Source organism: Cervus canadensis, chromosome 11 (assembly GCF_019320065.1).
Source record: "Cervus canadensis isolate Bull #8, Minnesota chromosome 11, ASM1932006v1, whole genome shotgun sequence".
NCBI lineage: Eukaryota > Metazoa > Chordata > Mammalia > Artiodactyla > Cervidae > Cervus > Cervus canadensis.
Window position 1 is genome coordinate 790456 of NC_057396.1, and position 14614 is coordinate 805069.

The following is a 14614-nucleotide window of genomic DNA, read 5'->3' on the forward strand; positions in this document are numbered from 1 at the left end:
AACTGTGGTGTTGGAGAAGACTCTTCAGAGTCCCTTGGACTGCAAGGAGATCCAACCAGTCCATCCTAAAGGAGATCAGTCCTGGGTGTTCATTGGAAGGACTGATGCTGAAGCTGAAACTCCAATACTTTGGCCACCTCATGTGAAGAGTTGACTCATTGGAAAAGACCCTGATGCTGGGAGGGATTGGGGGCAGGAGAAGAAGGCGACGACAGAGGATGAGATGGTTGGATGGCATCACCGATTCAATGGGCATGAATTTGAGTAAGCTCTGGCAGTTGGTGATGGATAGGGAGGCCTGGCGTGCTGCAGTCCATGGGGTCGCAAAAAGTCGGACACAACTGATAGATTGAACTGAACTGATAATATACATATTGGTTTATTTGATGGTGTATCATAAGTCCCTTAAGCTATCCTCATGCTTTCTTCTTTTTCTGGTTGTGAATTGCACTGCCATGTATTCAAGTTAGCTGACATTTTCTTCCACTTAATCACATTTGCAGTTTAACTCCTAAAGTGATTTTTTTCAGTTGTTGTATTTCCTCATGTCTGTGACTTCTCTTTGGTACTTTTAAGTATTTTCTGTCTCCTCGTTGAAATTCTCATTTTGTTCATTAATTATTCCTGTGACCTCAGTGAGCATCTTTATAACTGTTATTTTGAACTCTCTATTCAGTAAATCACTTATCTCCATTTTATTAAGATTTTCTTCTAGTGATTTATATTGTTCTTTTGTTTGGAAAATATTACTTTTATTTTCTTTTCTTGACCCTCTCTGTTGGTTTCTGCTCACTAGATAAAATCGTCACCTCTCCTAGTCTAGAAAAATTCATCTTGTGTAGGAGATGAGCCTAGTCAATCAGCCTGGACTAAGCTTATTGTCTCTCAAAGCCATGTGATTGCCCTAGCTGCCTTCTTTTTTCTTAGCGGTCCCAAGTAGTTGGGGATTTGACAATACTTGCCAGTGTCTTAAAGAATAATATCATAGTCAGCACCTACATGCAGTCCAATTATAAGTCTGACCTTTAGGCAGTGCCTTATAAGTATGCTGTCAAATTCATTTTAGGGAAAAGACTGGGAAATGAGTATTTTCTTATACCCTCTATGTTGAGTCCTGAAGGGGTAGCCCAGTTAGTACTCTTATGTACACGTGTTAAGACCTTCTTTATTGACTGCTGAAGTCCTGTATAAGTGGTGAATGCAAGGTCTGTTAGCTGTCAGATTGAGTATTCCTGTTGATGGGAGCAGCAAAAGGTGGAGTAACAGGCATGTGTACAACCTCCTTCTAGAGACCTGTGGACAACCTGGTTTTACACTTGGAACAAGGAGGGATAGGTGACATAAATGCCTATTGACTCCACTGGGCCCTGTGGATGATCATAGTCAAACCCCAGATGCTTGCAGCCAGATCCTTTGAGGAGGAGGAACTCTTAGGCCGCAGGTTGTGAAGTAAATCCCCTTCCAGGGAAAACTGGAAGGTAGGAGTTTGCCTGCTCTCTTTGTGCTGAGGCCTGTGGTGGTAGGTGCAGTGAGTACTCATGTGCCTATTAAGAATGACTTCTTTGATTTCTATAGACCTGTGGATCATGTGGATGCATGCTCCATTGTCTTTTGCACCTAGGTTTTTTTGAGGGTTGCTTCTTGAATCGCAGCCTTAAAAACTGGTGTGCTAAATATGTGCTCCAAATCTTTCCCTCTTTATGTAGAAACTGAGAGTTGGGGATTTCCTCCTGATTCTATGTATGGACTACACTGAGGGTAGTGTTTATGAAAAGAGTGTGTCTCACCCTTTTCAACTTATATCTATGTCAGTATTTTCCCAGTTGCCTGATGTGTAGGAGTCACTCAGCTAGTTTGTGGAGTTCCCTCAGAGGAATAGCTCTGTTTGTGTGTCTGTAGGAGGAAGGGAGTTCAGTGGTTTCCTGAGTCTCCATCTTAATCCCTCCAACTAAATTGGTTTTTTCTACTTTTTATATTATTGCTGTGTGCTGTGCTTAGTCTCTCAGCTGTGTCCGACTATTTGCAACCCCATGGATTGTAGCCTGCCAGGATCCTTTGTCTGTGGGGATTCTCCAGGCAAGAATACTGGTGTGGGTTGCCATGCTCTCCTCCAGGGGATTTTCTCAACCAAGGAATTGAATCCATGTCTCCTGCATTTCATACAGATTCTTTACTGTCTGAGCCACCAGGGAAGCCCAAGAATACTGGAGTGGGTAGCCTATCCCTTCTCCAGGAGATCTTCCCAACCTGGAAATTGAACTGGTGTCTCCTGCATTGCAGGTGGATTCTTTACAACTGATTTACCAGGGAAGCTATTATATAATAACTTGAATATGATGTCATCTACTAGGGTTATTTAGTATAGGCTGTTTTATCCATTAGGAGAATTATTAATTCTTTTAACTTTTCATTGGTTTGTCAATGTCAGAAATTTCTTTCTGGCATGATAATTTGTAGCCTATTGTTGTCTATTTTCCCTTCTGAATTCCACTGTCTGTAAAGAACAGATGTTATTAAAACCCTCTATTTGCTAGAATCTCCTTCTATATTGTCATTGTGACATTATATGTCACATAAATAAATGTCTCTCTTTTTCTCATATGGTGATTAATATCAAGATTTATTTGCTTTAAGATTTACATTTTTATGAAATATATTAAAGCATCCTGACTATGGGCCTACTAAAAGCAATGAAAAAACGTAAAAATTTCCCAGTATTTTCATGATAATATTAAGTAACAAAATTATACTTTATTCAAGAAACACAATACAATAAGACTTTAAAGTTTATGGCTTCATTTAATGGCTCAAATCCATAGTGAAACCTAGTTCATTAAAGACTTAAAATTCCTGTCTCAAAGTGTGATGGATTCCTTGCTACATGAAAGGAGTAGATTTGTATCCCTTTTGTAGTCTTCAGTTCTTTTCCTGCTTTAAGCATAAGATCCTCATCAAGGAAATATACAGTGGAAAAAGAGAAAACACATTCTTAACTTCTCTAGGATAAACCACTTTTGAGATTAAGCCATTAGGGGTAGATGATACTAAATAATTCAAGGAGACTGACCCTCTGCACGGTCAATTTTCCCCCACACTTCCAAAATTAGCAAGAAGTACTTGAGCTTTGCCAAGAAATCTAAAAGAACTTGCCTTACATCTTTAAGAATTTTATGCTAGTACCTGTATCTTGTTCAGTAAACATCTATATATACATGAAAAGTTGACATAAGTAAAATAATTTGGATTCCTTTCAACAAAAGAGTTCCTTAAATAGCCATTTCAAGCTTTTTTTAAAAATAAAATTAGAAAGCATGGGTCATCAGTTTTAATCATTCTTATAATACCCCCAAAGTATTGGCAACGTTTATCCATAGAGTAGCACATTTATCATTTACACAGAGAAAAGGCCATTATTTAATTTGCCAAGTAACATCATAGTAAAACAAGCATTATAATTAGTTTTGAAGGTGACTTTGGAAGATACAAAGCTAACCTCCATCAAAAAATATTAAATTAGAAATAAAATGATCACTTCAATTAATGAAATAAAATTTTTAAAGGCAGGACAAGAAAAATTTAATATAAAATTTTCTTTGCTACTTGAGTACTACCTCCTCCAATTTAGTGTGCACTGTGCATCTGCATCGTACATTAATACATTAACTAGAATCCCTTAGAATACACAGGAATGCCCACTCACCAAGAAAAAAAGAATAAAAGCAATTTCTACCTGGCAACCAGCAAGGTAACTACTTAGGAGATTAAGAGAGAACATTCCTTTCTCAATTCTGTGAAAGGTCATAATGACTCATTGCCTTATTGGACTACGAGGTGGACACAATGAATTTGAGCAAACTCTGGGAGATAGTAAAGGACAGAGGAGCCTGGTGCGCTGCAGTAAATGGGGTGGCAGAGTCGGAACATGGCTTAGTGACTGAGCAACAACAAACTGCCAATGTGGGTGGTCCTAAGATGGTGGAGGAATAGGATCCAGAGACCACTTTCTCCCTCACAAATTCATCAAAAGAACATTTGAACGCTGAGCAAATTCCACAAAATAACTACTGAATGCTGGCAGAGGACATCAGGCACCCAGAAAGGCAGCCTGTTGTCTTCGAAAGGAGGTATGACAAAATATAAAAGATAAAAAGAGAGACAAAAAAGGTAGGGATGGAGATCCATCCTGGGAAGGGAGTCTTAAAAAAGAGAGGTTTCCAAACACCAGGAAATACTCTCACCGGTGGGTCTGTGGCGAGTCTTGGAATCTCAGAGGGCAACATAACCGGGAGGAAAAATAAATAAATAAATAAATAAATAAACCCCACAGGTTATGTGCCTAATGGCAACTCCCAGCAAAGGAGCAGCCCAGACGCTCGCATGTGCCACTAGCAAGAGGGGGAGGGGGCTGGACAGGGAGGTGCGGGATGCATTGCTTAGGGTAAGGACTGGGCCTGAATGTCCTGAGAGCAATCTGAGGGAACTAACATGAGATAGCAACCCAGACTGTGGGATAGCCAGAGAGAGAGAGAGAGAGAGAGAGAGAGAGAGAGAGAGAGAGAGAGAGAGAGAGAGAGAAGAGAGAAAACTATCCAGTGAAAAGCCCTAACCTAAGACACTGCCAGGCCCACTCATAGAACAAAGGACTGAGCAGAGCTAGCCGGCTGTGGACCAGCCCATCCCCTGTCAGAGACAGGCAGGCAGGGGCAGCCAGAGCTGAAAAGGGGCAATCGTGGCCCCAGAGAGGCAGCCTCTACCAAACTGCAAGCAGGCTTCGTTGCTCACCAAGACTTCTTGGGATTCTGGATGGTTGACATCTGCTGGGAGGGTCACAGCCAGAGATCAGCCCCCCAGAAGAGACACACGGTACACCTGAGAAGGTGCTCCCATTGTACACCCAGAAAACCTAGCAGCTGGGAGGGGGAGGTGATAAGACACATCCCCAACCCGGCGGCAACTGTGGTTACCAAGTACCTGGTCACCTGAGCTGCTCAGACCTAGGAAGAGCACAAAACGCAGGCCCAACTGAGTCTGCTCCTTTGTGGAGTACTGGAGAACCTGAACTTGAGCGAATTAGACCTGGGAAGTGCATGCAAACCAGGGCCCACCTCAGACAGTTCCCCGTAGAGCTACCTGGAGCCTGAGAAGTGTAGACAGAGAAAGCACACACGCTGTGAGCAGGGACAAACCCAGTGTGGCCAGAACACTGCGAGCACAGCCCACACATGCCAGTGATATTTGTTTGCAGTGTTCCTCACAGCACGACTGAACAAGTGAGCCTAAATAAGTGACCACCACCGCCCCCTTGTGTCAGGGCGGAAATTAGACACTGAAGAGACCAGCAAACAGAAGAAACTAAAATAAACAGAGGGAACTGCCTTGGAAGTGACAGGTGCAAAAGATTAAAACCCTGTAGTTAGCACCGACTACATTGGAAGGGGCCTATAGATCTTGAAAAGAAGTATAAGCTGGATCAAGGAACTATCTGAAAATGAACTGACCCCACACTGTCTGCAACAGCTCCAGAGAAATTCCTAGATATATTTTTACTATTATCATTTTTTAAATTAAAAATTTTTTTCTAAGTTCTCTACTACTCAATTTTCATTTTTATAACCTACTATGACCCTACCAAAAAACACCCTATTTTTAAAGCAAACTTCATATATATATATATATATATATACATTATATATATATATATATATATATATATATATATATATAATAATTTTTGTGACTTTGTTTTGGTTTTTTTAATATTATATTTTTGAGAATCTAACCTATATTCTAGATTTTTAATCTTTGCTTTTTGGTATTTGTTATCAATTTTGTACCTTTAAGAACCCAATCTTCAGTATCCATTTTTACTTGGGAGTGAGATTACTGGCTTGATTGTTCTCTCCCCCTTTTGACTCTCCTTTTTCTCCACCAATTCACCTCTATCTCCTCCCCCCCCCTTCTCTTCTCTACCCAACTCTGTGAATCACTTTCCGGACTGTTTAGGGAACTGATTACTGGGCTATATCTGTCTCTCTCCTTTTGATTCCCCCTTTTCTCCTCCTGGCCACCTTTGTCCCCTTCCTCCCTCGTCTCTTTTCTGTGTAACTCCATGAACATCTCTGAGGGGTCCAGACTGTGGAGAGCACATAGGGAAGTGATTACTGGCTAGATTGCTCTCCCCCCTTTTGATTCCCCCTCTTTACCTCCTGGTCACCTCTATCTCCCTCCTCCCTCTTCTCTTCTCCATGTAACTCTGTGAACCTCTCTGGGTGTCCCTCACTGTGGAGAAACTTTTCATCATTAACCTAGATCTTTTATCATCAATGCTGTATAGATGAAGAAGTCTTGAGGCTATTCTAAGAATAAGACTGAAAACCAGAGGCAGAAGGCTTAAGTCCAAAACCTGAGAACACCAGAGAATTCCTGACTCCAGGGAACATTAATCAATAAGAGCTCATCAAAAGCCTCCATAACTATACTGAAACCAAGCACCATCCAAGAGCCAACAAGTTCCAGAGCAAGACATACCACACAAATTCTCCAGCAACACAGGAACATAGCCCTGAGCTTCAATACACAGTATTCCCAAAGTCACACCAAACCAACTGACATCTCAAAACTCACTATTGGACACTTCATTGCACTCCAGAGAGAAGAAATCGAGCTCCACCCACCAGAACACTGATACAAGCTTCCCTAACCAGGAAACCTTGACAAGCCACCCATCCAAACCCACCCACAGTGAGAAACCTCCACAATAAAGAGGAACAACAAACTGCCAGAATATGGAAAGGCCACCCCAAACACAGCAATATAAACAAGATGAAAAGGCAGAGAAATACCCAGCAGTTAAGGAACAGGATAAATGCTCACCAAACCAAACAAAAGAGGAAGAGATAGGGAATCTACGTGATAAAGGATTCAGAATAATGATAGTGAAAATTATCCAAAATCTTGAAAAAAAAAAAAAAAATGGAGTTACAGATAAATAGCCTGGAGACAAGGATTGACAAGATGCAAGAAATGTTTAACAAGGAACTAGAAGAAATAAAAAAAGAGTCAGCATATAATGAATAATGCAATAAATGAAATAAAAAACACTCTGAAAGGAACCAACAGTAAAATAACGGAGGCAGAAGTTAGGATAAGTGAGGTAGAAATAGAATTGTAGAAATAAATGAAGCAGAGAGGAAAAGAGAGAGAGAGAAAAAAGGAATTAAAAGAAATGAGGACAACCTCAGAGACCTCTGGGGCAATGGTAAACACCCCAACATTCGAATCATAGGAGTCCCAGAAGAAGACAAAAAGAAAGGCCATGAGAAAATACTTGAGGAGATAATAGTTGAAAACTTCCCTAAAATGGAGAAGGAAATAGTCGCCCAAGTCCAAGAAACCCAGAGAGTCCCAAACAGGATAAACCCTAGGTGAAATACCCCAAGACACATATTAATCAAATTAACAAAGATCAAACACAAAGAACAAATATTAAAAGCAGCAAGGGAAAAACAACAAATAACACACAAGTGGATTCCCATAAGGATAACAGCTGATCTTTCAATAGAAACTCTTCAGGCCAGAAGAGAATGGCAGGACATACTTAAAATGATGAAAGAAAAAACAAAACAAAACAAAACAAAACTACAACCCAGATTACTGTACCCAGCAAGGATCTCATTCAAATATGAAGGAGAAATCAAAAGCTTTATGGACAAACAAAAGCTGAGAGAATTCAGCACCACCAAACTAACTCTCCAACAAATGCTAAAGGATCTTCTCTAGACAGGAAACACAGAAAGGGCATATAACTCGAACCCAAAACAACAAAGTAAATGGCAACGGGATCATACTTATCAATAATTACCTTAAATGCAAATGGGTTGAATGCCCCAACCAAAAGACAAAGACTGGCTGAATGGATACAAAGTTAAGACCAAGGGAGATATATAGACTGAAAGTGAAGGACTGGAGAAAGATATTCCATGCAAATAGAGACCAAAAGAAAGCAAGAGTAGCAATACTCATATCAGATAAAGTAGACTTTAAAATAAAAGCTGCAAAAAGAGACAAAGAAGGACACTACATAATGATCAAAGGATCAATCCAAGAAGAAGATATAACAATTATAAATGTATATCACCCAACATAGGAGCACCACAATATGTAAGGCAAATGCTAACAAGTATGAAGGGGAAATTAACAAAAACACAATAATAGTGGGAGACTTTAATACCCCACTCACACCTATGGATAGATCAACTAAACAGAAGATTAACAAGGAAACACAAACTTTAAATGATACAATGGACCAGTTAGACCTAATTGATATCTATAGGACATTTCACTCCAAAACAATGAATTTCACTTTTTTTCTCAAGTGCACATGGAACCTTCTCCAAGATAGATCACATCCTGGGCCATAAATCTAACCTTGGTAAACTAAAAAAAATTAAAATCATTCCAAGCATCTTTTCTGACCACAATGCAGTAAGATTAGATGTCAGTTACAGGAGAAAAACGATTAAAAAATCCAACATATGCAGGCTGAACAACATGCTGCTGAATAACCAACAAATCACAGAAGAAATAAAAAAAGAAATCAAAATATGCATAGAGATGAATGAAAATGAAAACACAACAACCCAAAACCTATGAGACACTGTAAAAGCAGTGCTAAGGAGAAGGTTCATAGCAATACAGGCATACCTCAAGAAACAAGAAAAAAGTCAAATAAATAAAACCTAACTCTACATCTAAAATAACTTGAAAAGGAAGAAATGAAGAACCCCAGGGTTAGTAGAAGGAAGTAAATTTTAAAAACTAGGGCAGAAATAAATGCAAAAGAAACAAAAGAGACCACAGCAAAAATCAACAAAGCTAAAAAGCTGGTTCTTTGAGAAAATAAATAAAATTGACAAACCATTAGCCAGAATCATCAAGAAACAAAGGGAGAAGAATCAAATCAACAAAATTAGAAATAAAAATGGAGAAATCACAACACATAACACAGAAATACAAACGATCATAAGAGACTATTATCAGCAACTATATGCCAATAAAATGGACAACTTGGAAGAAATGGACAAATTCTTAGAAAAATACAACTTTACAAAACTGAACCAGGAAGAAATAGAAAATCTTAACAGACTCATCACAAGCATGGAAATTGAAACTGTAATCAGAAATCTTCCAGCAAACAAAGCCCAGGACCAGATGGCTTCACAGCTGAATTCTACAGAAAATTTAGAGAAGAGCTAACACCTATCCTACTCAAACTCTTCCAGAAAATTGCAGAGGAATATGAACTTTCAAACTCATTCTATGAGGCCACCATCACCCTAATACCAAAATCAGACAAAGATGCCACAAAAAAAGAAAACTACAGGCCAATATCATTTATGAACATAGATGCAAAAATACTTAACAAAATTCTAGCAAACAGAATCCAACAACATATTAAAAAGATCATACATCATGACCAAGTGGGCTTTATCCCAGGGAAGCAAGGATTCTTTAATATCCGCAAATCAATGAACGTAATACACCACATTAACAAATTGAAAGATAAAAAAATATGATTATCTCAATTGATGCAGAGAAAGCCTTTGACAAAATTCAACATCCATTTACGATGAAAACCCTCCAGAGAGAAGGAATAGAAGGAACATACCTCAACATAATAAAAGCTATATATGACAAACACACAGCAAACATTATCCTCAATGGTGAAAAATGGAAAGCATTTTCCCTAAAGTCAGGAACAAGACAAGCGTACCGACTCTCACCACTACCATTCAACATAGTTTTGGAAGTTTTAGCGACAACAATCAGAGAAGAAAAAGAAATAAAAGGAATTCAGATTGAAAAAGAAGAAGTAAACCTCTCACTGTTTGGAGATGACATCATCCTCTACATAGAAAATCCTAAAAACTCCACCAAAAAATTACCAGAGCTAATCAATGAATATAGTAAAGTTGTAGGATAGAAAATCAACATACAGGAATCCCTTGCATTCCTATACACTAACAATGAGAAAACAGAGAGAGAAATTAAGGAAACAACTCCATTCACCATTGCAATGAAAAGAATAATACTTAGGAATATATCTACCTAAAGAAATAAAAGACCTATATATAGAAAACTATAAAACACTGATGAAAGAAACCAAAGAGGGCACAAATAGATGGAGAAATATACCATGTTCATGAATTGTAAGAATCAATATAGTGAAAATGAATATACTACCCAAAGCAATCTAAAGAGTCAATGCAATTCCTGTCAAGCTACCCATGGTATTTTTCACAGGACTAGAACAAATGATTTCACAATTTGTATGGAAATACAAAAAACCTCGAATAGCCAAAGCAATCCTGAGAAAGAAGAATGGAACTGGAGGAATCAACCTGCCTGACTTCAGACTCTACTACAAAGCTACAGTCATCAAGACGGTATGGTACTGGCACAAAGACAGAAATATAGATCAATGGAACAAAATAGAAAGCCCAGAGATAAATCCACCCACCTGTGGACACCTTATCTTTGACAAAGGATGTAAGAGTATACAATGGAGAAAAAACAATCTCTTTTACAAGTGTTGCAGGGAAAACTGGTCAACCACTTGTAAAAGAATGAATATAGGACACTTTCTAACACCATACACAAAAAATAAACTCAAAATGGATTAAAGACCTAAATGTAAGGCCAGAAAGTATAAAACTCCTAGAGGAAAACATAGGCAAAACACTTTCTGACATAAATCACATCAAGATCCTCTATGACCCACCTCAATAGTATTGGAAATAAAAGCAAAAATAAGCAAATGGGACCTAATTAAACTTAAAAGCTTTTGCACAACAAAGGAAACTATAAGCAAGGTGAAAAGACTGCCTTCAGAATTGGAGAAAATAATAGAAATGAAGCAACTGACAAAGAATTAATCTCAAAAATATACAAGCAGCTCCTGCAGCTCAAATCCAGAAAATAAACGACCCAATCAAAAAAAAAAAAAAAAAAAAATGGGTCAAAGAACTAAACAGACATTTCTCCAAAGAAGACATACAGATGGCTAACAAACACAAATGCATGAAAAGATGCTCAACTTCACTCATTGTCAGAGAAATGCAAATCAAAACCACAATGAGGTATCATTTCACACCAGTCAGAATGGCTGCTATCCAAAAGTCTACAAGGAATAGATGCTGGAGAGGGTGTGGAGAAAGGGACCCCTCTTACACTGTTGTTGGGAATGGAATCTAGTACAGCCACTATGGAGAACAGTGTGGAGATTCCTTAAAAAACTGGAAATAGAACTACCATATGACCCAGCAATCCCACTGCTGGTCATAAACACTGAAGAAACCAGAATTGAAAACACCAATACAGTATACTAATGCATATATATATATGGAATTTAGAAATGTGGTAATGATAACCCTGTATGTGAGACAACAAGAGAGACACAAATGTATAGAACAGAATCCACCTTTTGGATTCTGTGGGAGAGGGCGAGGGTAGGATGATTTGGGAGAATGGCATCGAAGCATGTATATTATCATATGTGAAAAGGATTGCCAGTCCAGGTTCGATGCATGAGACAGGGTGCTCGGGGCTGGTGCATTGGGATGACCCAGAGGGATGGAATGGGGAGGGAGGTGGGAGGGGGGTTCAGGATGGGAAACACATGTACACCCGTGGCGGATCCATGTCAGTGTATGGCAAAACCACTACAATACTGTAAAGTAATTAGCCTCCAAATAAAATAAATAAACATATTAAAAAAACAGAAACAAACAAACAAACAAAAAGAAAACTGCCAATGTGTATGACTCCTTGCCACCCTATGGACTGTAGCACACCAGGCAACTCTGCCCATGGGATTTCCCAGGCAGGAACACTGGAGTGGGTTGCCATTTCCTTCTCCAAGTGATCTTCCCAGATCTGTGATTGAACCCCCATCTCCTGCAATGGCAGGCAGAGTCTTAACCCTGAGCCACCAGGCAAGCTCATGTCACTATGTTAGTTAGATGCATAACTTTTTAACTAAAATACTTACATTTTTACCTCTTAGTTGTGCAGAAAATCTTGTTACTTTGACCTCTAATGGGAAGAACAGTCCTCAAAAATTTCTGAAATACTATCCCCTAGGTTATTATCCTTCAGATAGTCTTAAATAAAATTCTCCATTTCTTAATAAATTTTTTTGTGAACACATATAAGTATCATCCTATGTGTTGTAAAAAAGCTTAATGTAATGTAGTTTAATAATTTATTACAGTATTATTTTATGGTGCAGTTAACATGATCTTGACTGTCTTAACAATTCTTATGAAAAATAGAAATAAAGAGTTCTTACCAAGTTTGCAATGATATAATGATAGCCTTTAACGTGCTTTCCAACACTCACAATCTGTGAAGATATAAGAAAATATGAGGCAATAAATTTAACTCTACTGAATGATTATATTTTTAAAAAGGAAGAATTTTAACTACTGCAGCATAATTTTACATGATAAGAAAATAATATATTAATAATTTTTCTTGTAAAAGTGATTTATTCTAATAAAAAGAAATTCATAAGCTACTTTAGAAATTAAGTGGTTTAAGTAAAAAAAAAAATTCATTCACACTGTATAAATGCCAAAAGTTTCATTATATATTATTCAGAAAACTACTATGCTGTAATTCCCTCAATGAGAATGACAATAGTTTGCATATATTTCTAAAAAAAGAATAGTTCAACATAAGAATGATTATTTTAGTTTAAATAATTTAGATGTACTTAATTTACTGATAATTTACAGGAATTCATGATAGACTGTTAGATATTTTCAACTGGTGAGAATGATTGTCTATGAGTAGATTGGATTGTTGTCCTGAAAAGCAAGTAAAGATTTTTCTATGGCACAGTATCTCTCTTTAGATACTGTGAATACTTAGTTAAAACCCACTCACCTGTGGATGTAGCAATAGTTTACCATAATAAAAAGAATAAGGATAAAACAACATCAAAAGACCTTTACTTCTGCTAGATTTATCTTTTCAATGAATGTTTTTAGAAATGTTTAGAAAATTAGGAATAAGAAATTTTAGGAAAAAGTAATTCAGTTTTTTAAAAAAGTATAAGTTTATTTCTATATTAGAAATTAAAATTCTTATTTTGCAAAGCTGAAATTCCTTTTTAGAGAAAAATCTTATAGCAGTTGCTAATGAGCTGCTTTGTAGAGTCATTGATATCTTCAAAGGTAGCAATAAAATGTATTTTCATATAATTTTATCATTAAAGAAAAAAACTGAATTTTTTTGTAGTTTAATATCTTTTAAAATGACTTAAAAAATTAGTGATATGTATGAAACACAGGAAAGCTATTTTATTTTATTTATTATAGTTTTCAAGATAGCAGAAGTAGCTTTATTCTGAAGCTTGCACAGCATTGCAGAATAAAGCATTGGTTATATCCAGTATTTCAAAACTTTCTATATGAGTTTTACAAGTTTAATTAATAAAATATTTAATTTAATGAAATGTTTAGATAATCCCTGAAATGTATGAGCAAAACTTCAATCAGACATTCCTTGTGAAAATTACTGTTAGTAAGTACCAGCTTATTCCATATAGTATTTTTGAACTAGGGAGCTATGATATAGTTCTCATTTTCATTCTTATTCATTCCACATAACCACATTTTCATGCAGATGTAAAGCTTATTCCTGAGAGATTGGGGTTAATTTGTGCAGGACTGACACATTACAAGCTGGCCAGCACCAGAAACAACTTATCATATTTAAGGGTTGAAAAAGAAAGCATCTGGAAGCCAAAGATACACTAAATGAGAATTTGCATTCTACTTCAGTCCTTCGTTGGCTTTTAACCAGAGCCAAGTTGACCTGATATAAATCCCCTCTGTTTTAAACTCCCACCTGCTCTTTCCTCTCCTACCAATCTATTTTCCAAATCTACTTTCAATTTTGCAAAGTCTAATCCATTTAAAAAAAAAATTATGGAGTATAGTTGATTTAACATGTTGTGTTAGTTTTTTTCTGTACAGCAACGGGAATTAGTTATACATATATATTTATCCACTCTTTAGATTCTTTTCCCACATAGGTCAATACAGAGTATTGTGAAGAGTTCCCTGTGCTACACAGTAAGTCTTTACTATTTATATATGGTAGTGTGTTTATGTCAATCCCAATCTCCCAATTTGTCCCTCCCCTGCATGTGTGGAAGCCCAGGTAACCATAAATTTATTTTCTACACTTTATTTCTGTTTTGTAAAAAAGTTTATTTGTACTATTTTTTGCTTCAGATTGCGCATATAAACAATATCATATGGTATTTACCCTCCTCTCTCTGACTTACTTTACTCAGTATGACAATCTCTAGGTCCATCCATGTTACTGCAAATAGCATTATTTTGTTCTTTTTCTTGGCTGAGTAATATTCCATTGCATATGTGCCACACCTTATTTATTAATTCCTCTGTTGATGGACATTTAGATTGTTTCCATGTCCTGTCTATTGTAAATAATCCTGCAATGAAAACTGGAGTACATGTATCTTTTTGAATTGCAGTTTATCTCTGAGTATATGCCCCAGGATTGTTGGATTATATGATAG

The 14614-nt window shown here is 37.2% G+C and overlaps 1 protein-coding gene across 8 annotated transcripts in view; it reads right to left on the minus strand.

Annotated features, from left to right (window-relative positions):
* The window catches only part of GRIA4 (glutamate ionotropic receptor AMPA type subunit 4), a 608284-nt gene that overhangs the window by 110404 nt on the left and 483266 nt on the right, over positions 1–14614 (minus strand). For all 8 annotated transcript variants that reach the window (XR_006272041.1, XM_043482046.1, XM_043482043.1 and 5 more), the window contains one exon: positions 12350–12403. Coding sequence is in view for 7 of the 8 variants with exons in the window: in XM_043482046.1 (XP_043337981.1) it covers positions 12350–12403 (54 nt within the window). In the remaining variant the exon portion in view is untranslated. The remainder of the gene's footprint in view (positions 1–12349; positions 12404–14614) is intronic.